This window comes from Melanostigma gelatinosum (assembly GCF_949748355.1).
Source record: "Melanostigma gelatinosum genome assembly, chromosome: 22".
In the NCBI taxonomy this organism is placed as follows: domain Eukaryota; kingdom Metazoa; phylum Chordata; class Actinopteri; order Perciformes; family Zoarcidae; genus Melanostigma; species Melanostigma gelatinosum.
In genome coordinates this window covers 1,909,530-1,923,173 of record NC_136655.1, presented here as the reverse complement: position 1 = coordinate 1,923,173, position 13,644 = coordinate 1,909,530, and the positions used below count along the sequence as shown (strand labels likewise).

Sequence of the window (13,644 nt, the reverse complement as noted above, 5' to 3'; positions counted from 1 at the left end):
TGAATCAGTATATGAGGACGAACTTTCTGAACCTTGGCCAGATGCAACAGCACAGGAAGAACTAAAGAATGAAGGTTCTGATTCAGCAACTGGCTCAGTACATCAGGACGAACTTTCTGAACCTTGGCCAGGTGCAACGGCACAGGAAGAAATAAAGAACGCAGGTTCTGATTTAACAGCCGCCTCAGTATATTGGGACGCACTTACTCCACCTTGGCCAGGTGCAACGGCACAGGAAGAACCAAAGAACGCAGATTCTGATTCAATAAATGAATCAGAATATTATGACGCACTTTCTGAACCTTGGACAGGTCACAGGAAGAACTAAAGAACGCAGATTAGTTCAGGTATTCGTGGAGGAGCTGGTTTCGCGGATATAAAAAAAAACAAATCTGAACTGGACCAAGTGAAGAGCCTGTAATTAATCTGGGCATCACTCCTTCACAGAGGTCCAACTTCCTTATTAGGACATCTGATAACTTCTACTGTGATAGTAGAAGTTTTATTATTATTAGGACATCTGATAACTTCTACTGTGATAGTAGAAGTTTTATTATTATTAGGACATCTGATAACTTCTACTGTGATAGAAGAAGTTTTATTATTATTAGGACATCTGATAACTTCTACTGTGATAGAAGAAGTTTTATTATTATTAGAACATCTGATAACTTCTACTGTGATAGAAGAAGTTTTATTATTATTAGAACATCTGATAACTTCTACTGTGATAGTAGAAGTTTTATTATTATTAGGACATCTGATAACTTCTACTGTGATAGAAGAAGTTTTATTATTATTAGAACATCTGATAACTTCTACTGTGATAGAAGAAGTTTTATTATTATTAGGACATCTGATAACTTCTACTGTGATAGAAGAAGTTTTATTATTATTAGAACATCTGATAACTTCTACTGTGATAGTAGAAGTTTTATTATTATTAGGACATGTGAACTTCTACTGTGATAGAAGTTAACAGATGTTCTAATAATCTGATGACTTCTACTGTGATAGTATAAGTTTTATTATTATTAGAACATCTGATAACTTCTACTGTGATAGAAGTTTTATTATTATTAGGACATGTGAACGTCTGCTGTGATAGTAGAAGTTTTATTATTATTAGGACATGTGAACTTCTACTGTGATAGAAGTTTTATTATTATTAGGACATGTGAACTTCTACTGTGATAGAAGTTTTATTATTATTAGGACATGTGAACTTCTGCTGTGATAGTAGAAGTTTTATTATTATTAGGACATGTGAACTTCTACTGTGATAGAAGTTTTATTATTATTAGGACATGTGAACTTCTACTGTGATAGAAGTTTTATTATTATTAGGACATGTGAACTTCTACTGTGATAGTAGAAGTTTTATTATTATTAGGACATCTGATCACTTCTACTGTGATAGAAGTTGACAGATGTCCTCATAATAATACCTTAATATGAATAAATTTGCAGTAATAGTAATATTTCCATTGTTTTTATTTATTACACGCCATATCATAAGATACATCCATGTTTAATATGTATACACTTCATGTAGTGTGTGCCTATTACAATTACATGATATACATTACCTTATTATATCGTGTATATTGTATTCATTCGAGGTACTGTAATTGCTCTTTTAATGTATTGTCATAGCAGAAGCCAGCATGTAACTCAGGTAATTTGAAAACAGGGATTTTAAAAGTGATCAATAATGCTTTTCCTGCTTCTTACTGTAATATTTATGACTTAACTCTCGTCATTTTTCAGTAGCCCGAATACCGTGGCATTACATTAAAGGCTCTCTGTGCTCTTATCATGAACCCATGTCCATTTATCATCCGTAAACAACTCTGTAGTCCTCACAATTTAATTAGATGGAAGCCACAAAACACCAACAACATTGAACTGTTTGCTCTGGCGTTTAGATCATTCACAGCTCTATAGCACCAGAATCATTAAGACCTTCAAATTCAATTTACACAAAACCATTGCAGGAAAACACAGGCTTTTATTGAGGGAAAAAGATCAACAAAAAACAACAGTGATTCAAACACTGCTCAGTGTGTGTGTGTACACAGCTGTAACTCGTAGCCCAGCGGGTCGAGTCCTCGGTCCAGAAGAGAGAGCGACGACTCCCTCAACTTCTGGAGAAACCTCCTCAGCTCCTCTTTGGAGAAAACCTGAATTTGTGGGCAGAAACATGAACTCACTGTTCCCATAACTCAACGTACAGGGCCGATCAAATCTCTCCAGCTACCTGGTAGAGGCGGTGCTGGTCCGATGAGATGATGTCAGCGAGGCGCAGCGCCTCCTGGTCTCTGGAGGAGTTCTGCAGAACGCTGAGCAGCAGGAAGTTGAGGCGAGGGAGACACAGAGAGCGCAGCGCCGCCATCTGGTGGCTGCGCTCGGAATCCGGCTCAGAGTCCTGAAAAACACAAAACAAACAATTTACGAACCAAACAAACGTGCAAACAATCGCAACTTATTGCTTCTATAAGTCAATTAGACAAAATAAATCCCATGATTTCAGATGTTATTAAGGCCTATTAAGAGGTGATTTTAACATTTCCTGCCCCGCTAATCGAGTTTAACCGCGTCTAGATTGCATATGTGCATCCTTTTGCGACTGCAGCTTTATATTGAATGCATAGATACAGAGAACTCTCCGCCATGAAGGGAACAAGCGATATTCCCAAAATGGCAAACTATTCCTTGAAATTTTAGACCCAGGAACTGTGGAACCAGAGGCGCTAAACCAGGAACATAAAGGGCCTTTTTAAGCAGCTGTCGATATCGTACAGAAACTAAATTTAGTTTCTGGTTCCTTTGGTTGAAACACAGGTTTAGTTTCTGGTTCCCTGAGAGAGAACGTTTGGTTCTCACGCGTGGCGTCGTAAACACTTACCTGTCTGTTGTCGATCATCCAGCCTCCGTCTACGAACAGCAGCACGTTGTAGATTCTTTCTTTCACATCTTCAGTTAAAACGTCCAGACGGCACGACCAGGCAGACAGAGCGGCCTAACGCACACATAAGAAGTAGTTTTACAGTGTGTGTGAGCGTGTGTGAGCGTGTGTGAGCGTGTGTGTGCGTGTGTGTGTGTGTGTGCGTGCGTGCGTGCGCTTGTGTGTGTACCTGGTACTCCTTCTCTCTCATCTCATTGGCTACTCTCTCTGTGAATTTGGCCTCGGAGGCCGGCACTGGCTTCTGGGGGGCCGAGCTGCTGTGGCTGAACCAGTCAGTGAACGCCTCGTGGGCTTCCTGTAAAATAATTACAAAATAAAAATAAAGACACATCCAGATGAATAAACCTCATTGATGAGAAACAGGTGACAGACCAGGTAGGCTCTGATACACAGGTGTTCTCTGATGGCGTTCTCGTCCTCAGCAGGTAGAGCCGTGGTCTGACCGACCCCCGACCACTGGCAGTAAATCTCCCTCATAGAATCCTCCGGAACTTTAGAGAAGACCACCTTGGCTGCGTCATGTTTCTGCAGGGCTGAGAGAGAGACGGTCAGATAGAAGCGATGCACCGCGGTCCTCTGACACGAGGCCATGCACCGCGGTCCTCTGACACGAGGCCATGCACCGCGGTCCTCTGACACGAGGCCATGCACCGCGGTCCTCTGACACGAGGCCATGCACCGCGGTCCTCTGACACGAGGCCATGCACCGCGGTCCTCTGAAGCCATGCACCGCGGTCCTCTGAAGCCATGCACCGCGGTCCTCTGACACGAGGCCATGCACCGCGGTCCTCTGACACGAGGCCATGCACCGCGGTCCTCTGAAGCCATGCACCGCGGTCCTCGGACACGGAGGCAGTCGAGATGAATAAATGAATAAGAATTACCCAGAAACTTCCTCATGATGGCATTGGACTGTTTCAGGGACTCTGCTCGATGGGCGGGGTCAAACAGCAGCCAATCGATGACATCGATCTTTCTTAGGTCCTCCTATCAGAGCACAGCATCACAGTAACTTCCACACTTCCACATTTGCAACAAACTATGTACATTGAACAGTTTATCAGTTAAATCTTGTCTCAATCATGCATTTCAAGGCTGTTTTTCAAAATACTCGTCTGAAAATACTTTGCATACGTCTAGGGCTTTTATTGTGAAAAGTAGGAACACTATAGTTTGGTTATCAGTCTGTACCTTTGTGGTTCCCATCTCCAGCGTCTGGTTGTGGTGTGTAAACTCAGTTTCATTTGTCTCTCTCACAGTCTCCACTACCAGCTTGGTTATCGCAGCAACATCCAGACCTACACAGACAGCAGGTTTAGTATTCACTCATCAAACCGCCGTCAGTTGTGTTTTTGGGTTGTTTTCCGCGTCTCACCGGCGTCGCTGGCGAGCTGCAGGCAGCGGGGACGCATCTCCGGCTGGCTGACCGTCTCCAGGAAAGCGGCGTACTGGACGGTGGCGAGCTCGGCGGGCAGCTGGCTCACGTAGCTCGCCACCAGATCGGTCTGTCGATCCCGGATCAGGAGGGAGACGTACGCCTTCAGGACATCCACACACACCTCCTCCTTACAGAGAGACAAACAGGTCAGTCTGAACTGTTCCTGAAGCCAAATAAACCTCACTTGTTGATTTTTACCTTCAGGGCCAAACCCAGAGAGCGGTAAAACAGCAGCAGGTGAGTCATGAAACGCAACAGGTGGGAGGGGAGGGGCTTAGAGGCTGTGAGCCAATCAGAAAACTCCTCCAACAGACCTGGGAGAGAGGGGGCGAGAGAGAGAGAGAGAGAGAGAGAGAGAGAGAGAAGAATTCATGGGATTCTGGTTGATTCTGAATAATATTATTATTTTCCTTCTTGTTTGTCACAAATTTAATTCCTCTTCAGAGGTCAGAGGTGTCTTACCGTCCAGGTCTCCGAGGATCACAAACTTCTGGATGACGTGGTAATGCTCGTTAGTCTCCTCAAACACCCTCTAAACACACACAGAAAGAAGCTGGTTTAATGTGTGCGTGTTCAGTCATGTGACTCAACAATCACATTCAGTTTGTGTGAGTTTTACCTTCAACTCCGAGGCTTGAAGTTCCTCAAACACCTTTTCCATCGTCCAACTGAAGAGAGAGAAATGACGTTATCCTCACTACTGCTACTGCGTTTACGCGTGTGTGTGTGCGCGTGTGTGTGTGTGTGTGTGTGTCGTACTTGGCCTCCAGGTATTCCCGCGGCAGGGTCTCCACTTCCTGGTGGGCCATACCCGACGACATCAGATCCTTTTCAACCAGCGAGTCCACCATCACTCTGAAGTGAGCCCACACACAGTCCTCCCATGACTCACACACTGCCAGGATCTATTAAAGTCAAATATAGGAACATTAAATACTGAGCTCTTCAACAGAGGCCACTGCTTGCGGTTAGTAACATATTAATATATATTTATGTTAACAAACACACAAACTCATATCGTTACCGGTTTGAGGTTTCCACTGAGAGCGGCGTAGATGGCTCTCTCGTATCTGTTTAACTGCTCCTAAAAACAGACAAACACACAGAAAGTTCATGTTTCGTTCTATTGTTTTATGTTCACATGTCAGCACGATGAACAAGTAAAGCAACAAAGTCTATTCGTTGTGTGTTGTACCTCCTCAGCCATCCTCCAGCAGCAGACCTTCCAGATTCCTCTCTGAGGGTTTCCTTCCACCGCCTGCAGCTCTGCACTCGCTGCAGAGAGACGAGACTCTGGGTCGGTCACGGGTTTGTGAGCAACATCATAACGTGTGTGTGAGTGTATCTCTGTTTATCACACAGGTGGTATCAGGGTTTGGAGATTACCTGAGGTCCTGTTGGGGTCGTGGTAGAGTTTCCAGCCTTCCAGAGTTGCTGCTCTCCAGGCCTGACCACAGCGCTTACACAGCCTCTGAGCCTACACACACACACACACACACACACACACACACACACACACACACACACACACACACACACACACACACACACACACACACACACACACACACACACACACACACACACACACACACACACACACCTCTTTAAATACAGTATGAATCAATGTGTCCCAGCTAGAACATACGATATTTAGATTCTCAAAAACAAAACTATAAATCCTTCTGAACTTCAACATACACTCCTTTATTACCGTCTGTCTCTCCACCTCCCCGTCTGTCTCTCCACTTCCCCGTCTGTCTCTCCACCTCCCCGTCTGTCTCTCCACCTCCCCGTCTGTCTCTCCACCTCCCCGTCTGTCTCTCCACCGCCCCGTCTGTCTCTCCACCTCCCCGTCTGTCTCTCCACCTCCCCGTCTGTCTCTCCACCGCCCCGTCTGTCTCTCCACCTCCCCGTCTGTCTCTCCACCTCCCCGTCTGTCTCTCCACCTCCCCGTCTGTCTCTCCACCGCCCCGTCTGTCTCTCCACCTCCCCGTCTGTCTCTCCACCTCCCCGTCTGTCTCTCCACCGCCCCGTCTGTCTCTCCACCTCCCCGTCTGTCTCTCCACCTCCCCGTCTGTCTCTCCACCTCCCCGTCTGTCTCTCCACCTCCCCGTCTGTCTCTCCACCTCCCCGTCTGTCTCTCCACCTCCCCGTCTGTCTCTCCACCTCCCCGTCTGTCTCTCCACCTCCCCGTCTGTCTCTCCACCTCCCCGTCTGTCTCTCCACCGCCCCGTCTGTCTCTCCACCTCCCCGTCTGTCTCTCCACCGCCCCGTCTGTCTCTCCACCTCCCCGTCTGTCTCTACACCTCCCCGTCTGTCTCTCCACCTCCCCGTCTGTCTCTCCACCGCCCGTCTGTCTCTCCACCTCCCCGTCTGTCTCTCCACCTCCCCGTCTGTCTCTCCACCTCCCCGTCTGTCTCTCCACCTCCCCGTCTGTCTCTCCACCTCCCCGTCTGTCTCTCCACCTCCCCGTCTGTCTCTCCACCTCCCCGTCTGTCTCTCCACCTCCCCGTCTGTCTCTCCACCTCCCCGTCTGTCTCTCCACCTCCCCGTCTGTCTCTCCACCTCCCCGTCTGTCTCTCCACCGCCCCGTCTGTCTCTCCACCTCCCCGTCTGTCTCTCCACCTCCCCGTCTGTCTCTCCACCTCCCCGTCTGTCTCTCCACCTCCCCGGCTGTCTCTCCACCGCCCCGTCTGTCTCTCCACCTCCCCGTCTGTCTCTCCACCTCCCCGTCTGTCTCTCTGTGTCTCTACCTCTTCGGTCATCCCGGCTCTGATCAGGGTGAACAGGTTCTTCAGCAGTCGGGCGTCGTCCTCTCTGTCCAGGTTCGCCAGAGGACGCTGCTGCCGGAGAGGAGCGTCTGGGTCCTGAACACACACACACACACACACACACACACACACACACACACACACACACACACTCTCTGTGAATTCAGACAGACTAGGGACGAGGATGTGTTGGTGTCGTCATGTTAACAGGCCTCACCAGCTCAGTGACCAGAGGGATGGTGAAGGAAGCGCCGCTCTTCCTCCTCAGCTTCAGAGCATGAAGGGTGTTCTCCCTGAAACACACACACACACACACTTTAGCTCACGATCTTAAAACACACGACTGTAGACGAGATATTCAAAAACTCACCAGCAGACGTTTTTGGCGTAGTATTCTATATTATCAGAGAAATCTCCAATCTGATCCTTAGCGATGCTCTCCAGCCAATCAACGACCAGCTGCAGCACAAGACAAACATTTAATCAGCAGATCCAGAAGGCCTGTGTTCATTTCATCTGATGTTTACAAGTGTGTGTGTGTGTGTGTGTGTGTGCGTGTGCGCGTTACCTGACTCTGACGTATGACGGCATCCCGCTGAAAGAGCTGCTCCACCACGACCTTCTCACTCTCACTGGGAACCTTCACACACAAACACAACTTCACCTTCACAGCGTCCGATTCATGCTTCTGACTCGTGTATTCAGGAGAAGGCCTGAAAGCTGGTTAGTGTGTGTGTGTGTGTGTTTGTCCAACAAATAATCTGTTTTTGCAGCTTTCAGGGTGCGTGTGTGTGTGTGTGTGTCCCTGCGTCACTCACCACCATGTCTGTCATGATGTCATCTCCCAGCGCCAACTGGACCCGGTCCCTGTAGAGACAGACAGGTGATCAATCAGAGGTAAAGAGGACAGACGGACGGACAGACAGGTGCAGGTACGATGAGGTGTGTACCTGTACAGCGAGGTGATGAGTCTCCAGGAGCAGTTCTCCTGCTGCAGCAGCCAGCGGACTCCTGCTGTCTTACTGTCCCGTCCCGCTCTGAGGACCACGGACTGCAGCACGTCCACCTGCAGGTGAGTGATCGAAGCGAGCATTTCATCAGAATCTATGAGCTTTAGGAGGTTCATTTAGGACATTTGGAGAGAGCCAGGGCTAGCTGTTTCCCTCTACTTTCAGTCTTTATGCTAAGCTAAGCTAACCACGTCTTAAAGGAATTGTTCGACATTTTGGAGAATATACTTATTTGCTTTCTTACTGAGAGAGTCTGATTAGGACATTGACAGCATTCTCATGTGTATGTGTGCTAAATATGAAGCTACAGCCAGCGGCCGGTTAGCGTAGCTTAGCACAAAGACTGGAAACGGAGGGAAACAGCTAGCCTGTGCAAAGTTAACACAGACACACACAGCTTACCTTGTCCTGTAAGAGCAGCTGGTAATCCTCAAGCAGCTCAAAGACCGCAGTGGAAGAGTTTTTCAGGAAGGATGTGAGGAATTCTGGGAAAAGACTGGCAGCCGCTGAAAAAGAGATATATATATATATAGATATAGATAGATAGATAGATAGATAGATAGATAGATCGATTTATTTAACAGGAGTGCTTGTAAACTTGCAGAGCGGGATTTGAGGAGCGTTCGTTTCACTCACCGGCCTCGCCGGGGTCATCCTCCTTCAGCAGGGCGGAGCTAAGGTTGGTGATGTCGTCTGTGAAGAAGCTGGTGTTCTCCAGCCCCGAAACGGGGGAGATGTACATGCTGTTGGTCCAGTCACTGTCATCCAAATTCTAGACACAGAGACGGCGTTTTAGAGCAAATCCTGGAGGTTTTATCACACGACTGAGAGATGTGTTGCTCTGTAAGAGTCAGACTCACTCAAGAACGACTCGTGGCAGTTATATAGCGATATGTCAGTTATGCAAACGATCAAATCCCATTCATGCAAACGTCCTCGTGAACAGATTGCAAAATGAAATGAGCAATTTTCGACATGTTTGTCCAGAAAGTTTGTACACAGCAAGATAAGAAAACTGTAAATGTTCCAGCATGATGTCCAATGACCGTGTGTGTGTGTGTGTGTGTCTCACCATACTGCTGAGGGCGTTTCTGGGTGTGTATCGAGGCGTTCGGCCTCCTGGAGCCAAAATGGAGGAAACATCTGGAACTCTGGGAGTTACTGAGAGAAAAAAAAGACATGAGGCGAGAGAGGGGAGTTAGTAAAATATGGAGATGTTTGATGTTAGAAGATCAACAATAATCAGCCGTGGGTGTGTGTGTCGTACCAGCCTGTCTGAACAGAGGAGTGTTCCTCAGCAGGGAGCGTGCTGGTGTTACGGTGGACAGGACGGGGCTGCTGGGCGACGGGACTGAGACCAGCAGTCAGGAAAACAACAACAACACTGGCAGCTCTGGGCCCCGTTCCACGTAAGTGCTTCAGCAAAGTCGATCAAATGTCCTATGAGCCAGAAAGAGCCTCTTTTTACTCCGCTGACGAGCAGGAGATGATCATGAACGCATATGAGGATTTCAAGACCGTAATCACGGCAAAATCTAACACCGCCACCGCTGCGAGGGCGAGACAGGAAGCACGGCAAAACATCACAGACAAGTTAAATGCGTCAGTGTTGGGAAAATGTATCAGCTAATTTTAATGCCTCATCACCCCAACCAATCACATGACATGTCTTTAATGTGCTGCTGGCAGTAGACTTCATGATGCATCATCCAGTGAGATCTACAGCGACAATAATGATCTCAACTCTTTCAGAATAAGTAGAGAAAAACAAGCCCAACGAGGATCTGATACTCATTAATATGAGGATATATGTACTGTATGCCCTTATGTATCATGTAGCCTACTATATCTATGTATATATATATTACATATATACATGTGTGTATATACATGTATGTGTAGATTACCATATAGAACTAGTTTGAATATGTGTGAGAGAGAATCTGTTTATGGGCGGATCAGTATGTGTATTATTCATAATCAGACATTCAATCAATTGCAGCAATGAAAAGAAATAGTGTGTGATTCTCTCTATTCTTATCATGAGTCCACCTTCATCATGTTCTACAGTAATGATGTGCTGTGTACTAATAACAGTCATATCATTATGAGTGCTTTAACCTCATGTATGCAACCAGCCATCAAGAGGACATGAGAGCAAGTACACACTAAGCACACACACAATTCAGAATGCTGAGTCAGCACAATATGTGCCATAATGTAATGAACACATCCATAAGTTTATTAAGCGCCAAATGAACTGTACGAACAGCACGGCATGCAGCGGCTTTCCCCATGTTCTCCGCATCGCAGACACTGTACTAAAATGTAGCACTCGCAGAACAGCACAAGGCTGCATCCAGTCTGAGACAGTCAGTGCTCGGCTGGGCGTGTGGTGTTCAATGTCTGCTCCAGAAGCTCTGTAAATAAATGATTCCTTGTGGGCAGAATGGATAGCGCTCGTATAGGAAGTCATCATGATGTGATGACGGATCTTGGCGATGTGGAAGAAGTCTCTCCCTATAAAACGCTCATCTAACTAATATCCTCCTTCATCAGTGGATCTCTGAGGAAGGGAGCTGCACATTAATGCAACAGAGGCTTCTTAGTTTGCTCCGCTGGTTTTAAGGATCACCGTGTGTCTCACTTTACATGCATTTCCGGAACTCCCGTATAACCCCCAGTATATGCGCAAGTCCGTATGTGACGGGAGCTGCCATGTTTTCCGGGGGAGTGACCAGCTTATCCAGCTACCTTCACTGAGCCTGCGCTGGAGCAGGTTCAAGCTTTTGGATGCGTTGCCATGGTGATTTTGCCGAACTTGCTTCGTGGAACCGAAAAGCCTGATCTACATCATCTTATCCTGAAAAGTATCCGGCTAACTAAGTTAGACACGTACGTGGAACGGGGCCCAGACGTCATTAATGAATGCTGACAGGTCTCCACCTCACAGAAACACTTGTTGTATTTGAGCATTCATAACTTTTTACATCCTACCAATGGTCTGAATCCAGTTGAAGACATTTAACCTGAAGCTAAACACACACAGTCTCTCCCAGCTGAAGGATACAAGCCACCGTCGTCTTCCTCCTCCTTCGTGCAGCGATCGTCACCTCGTCATCTCGAACCACCGGAGACAGCAGCTCACCCTGACCCCTGGAAGGAAAGACGAGTACGCAAATACACACGCAACACATACTACTTCTTACCACTGAAAGTATCATGTACCATTCTTCGTTTTATTCAATACCTTTCATTGCAGCACAAAAACTTGAATCAAATCCCTATATTTCATATTTTAATGTTCATTATATGATGAAACGTTATGGTAAAATAAACTTAATTTCTGAGTTTCTTCTAGATGGAAGACCGTAAAGGACTCGAGTGTTTTAGTCAAAGAACCCTTTATTGTGGCAGCGTTTACGTATTGAGCTTGAAGCAGAAGAAGTTCTTTGCTTGTAATGAAACGTAAGCAGTTCTGTTGATGTGAGACAAATGTTTCACCACTGAAACTGTACTTTTGTACGTTTCTAGCAGTCTCGTATGTGTTCGACCAGCTGGAAGACGTACTTTAGTAGAAGTAGTAGAGTAACTCTGTTACAAGTCAATTCTACTTCAGTGAAAAGTATCTAAGAATACCTATAGTCATTATGCAGAAAGGCTAATTTCTAAATCATAAACAATATCTTGATAGATTTTAAATATGAATGCAGTAATGTGTTCATCACTAACCGTGGAGCTACTTTTAAAGAATACTGCTGAGTATCTTAAACTATAATAATACATCATAATATATTTGTTAATTTGTATTTTTGAATGAATAATCTGTGTAACAAACTACGACATTTCCCTCTGAAGAGTAGTGGAGTAACGTTAGAAGTATACAGTAGCAGAAAATGGAAGTACAAGTACCTCAAATTGTATTGTACAATAGTAAATGCACTTAAGTACTAATACATAACGTAACTAACTAGTTAACTAACTATTCATTAACAGCTGAAAGCACTCCCTGATAGACAGTAATACCAACTGTACTAACGACAATAAACAGCTGTTTGTTGATAGTTCATTCAGCGGTGATAATTTAAACTTTGTGTAATCAATAACAGATCATACATATATATTATCTCCAATAACTGACCGAGAACCACGTGTTTAGCGATGGTTAAAACATGTCAATAGTACACAAACCAGCATTTATCCTGATTAGCATCAGCATGGATTATGAACGGTTTAGTTAGCCACCAGCTAACACAGTAAAGTAGCCGCAATAGCAGGCTAAATAACAAGCTAACGGTTCGACGGGAATAATTAAAAATATAACAACATGTGTATAAGATGATTCATGTTCAAAACCCAGTGAAATGTAATTTACCAGTCCATGATAGTGGGCTACAAATTCCCGCTTCACGAGGATTGACAGGCTTCTTCTTCGTGATAATTGATTCTTCTTCGTCTTCTTCGTCTTCTTCTTCTTCTTCTTCTTCTTCGTCGTCTTCTTCTTCTTCTTCTTTTGCTTTCTCGGTAGATTGGATGCCGTGAGACACTATGCTGCCCCTATAGTTCAGTGCTTATATACTGCATTCCCACTGATGTAAACATGTAGAAATATTGTAAAAATTTAAAACAAAACTTCAGTAAAAGGATTTAAGCATAATCAGGAAAATTACACGTTTTATTTTAAACGTTTTTTTTTTTTTTACACGTTTTGTACGCAAACAACGGACGTGCATCACGTGTCGTTCACGTGATGTCACAAAGGCTTGAAATAGAACGATGCGCTGCGTCCGTTGTTTGCGTTCTGTCTCGGGATTGTGTTATGTCACGTGATCGCCTTTGATGTCGCTGAGTCCGCTGTTTGCGTTATAGAACCTCTGTGCGTCACCTCTGTGTTCTAGAACCTCTGTGTGTCATCTGTGACGTCACGTGATCGCCGTTGATGTCTTTCACAGACACTTGTCATAGTACCCCAGTGCCTGAGTTTAGAGTGATAATCACAGACCTTTACCTGAGATCCTTACAGAGAGTTAGACTACAATGACATTAGCAATGGATAAACAGAAACCTCATCATTTGAATGATGAACTGATAATCATGTCCCTGACACAACCCAAAAAGCTGGATAGAGCAGAAACATCACAGACAGAGGGGGTGTGTTCAGCTGATGAACTTTCTGAACCTTGGCCAGGTGCAACAGCACAGGAAGAACTAAAGAAAAGGTCAGTTCAGGTATTCGTGGAGGCGCTGGTTTCGCGGATATTCAAGAAAACAAAACTGACCTGGAACACTGAAGACCACGAGGCCATCACTATGCGTCTGTTTGACAGAACGTGGATCGAAGTCCAAGATATCGATTTTGATCCAACAACATTAAAAAATCTTGACAAAGCCATTTTCAAGAAACTTTCTTGGTATTGGGGCGATTCAAGAGCGGTGATGTTGGACATGAGATTA

At 45.5% G+C, this 13,644-nt stretch overlaps 1 protein-coding gene across 1 annotated transcript; it reads right to left on the bottom strand.

Annotated features, from left to right (window-relative positions):
* Positions 1-2,000: 2,000 nt before the first annotated feature.
* On the bottom strand, positions 2,001-11,856 carry LOC306795932 (nuclear pore complex protein Nup107-like). The gene is made up of 26 exons (XM_079294658.1): positions 11,261-11,856; positions 9,458-9,541; positions 9,263-9,351; positions 8,827-8,962; positions 8,593-8,696; positions 8,131-8,246; positions 7,999-8,047; positions 7,749-7,820; positions 7,551-7,639; positions 7,398-7,473; positions 7,163-7,276; positions 5,793-5,883; positions 5,602-5,681; positions 5,431-5,490; positions 5,166-5,311; positions 5,026-5,074; positions 4,869-4,938; positions 4,605-4,720; positions 4,344-4,533; positions 4,160-4,266; positions 3,853-3,955; positions 3,341-3,501; positions 3,138-3,263; positions 2,909-3,022; positions 2,261-2,428; positions 2,001-2,183 (listed from the first exon to the last, which is right to left on the bottom strand). Exons 1-26 carry the CDS (start codon positions 11,412-11,414, stop codon positions 2,061-2,063), a joined length of 2,787 nt encoding a protein of 928 aa, XP_079150784.1. The 5' UTR covers positions 11,415-11,856; the 3' UTR covers positions 2,001-2,060.
* Positions 11,857-13,644: the final 1,788 nt, after the last annotated feature.

Bases quoted from the DNA above. Each gene is read 5' to 3' on its own strand.
- LOC306795932 (XM_079294658.1), bottom strand. From the start codon at position 11,414: ATGATACTTTCAGTGGTAAGAAGTAGTATGTGTTGCGTGTGTATTTGC. The intron at 4,534-4,604 runs GTAAAAATCAAC...TCTCTCTGTAAG, and splicing joins CTCTGGGTTTGGCCCTGAAG to GAGGAGGTGTGTGTGGATGT. The intron at 3,023-3,137 runs GTACACACACAA...TGTGTGCGTTAG, and splicing joins TGAGAGAGAAGGAGTACCAG to GCCGCTCTGTCTGCCTGGTC.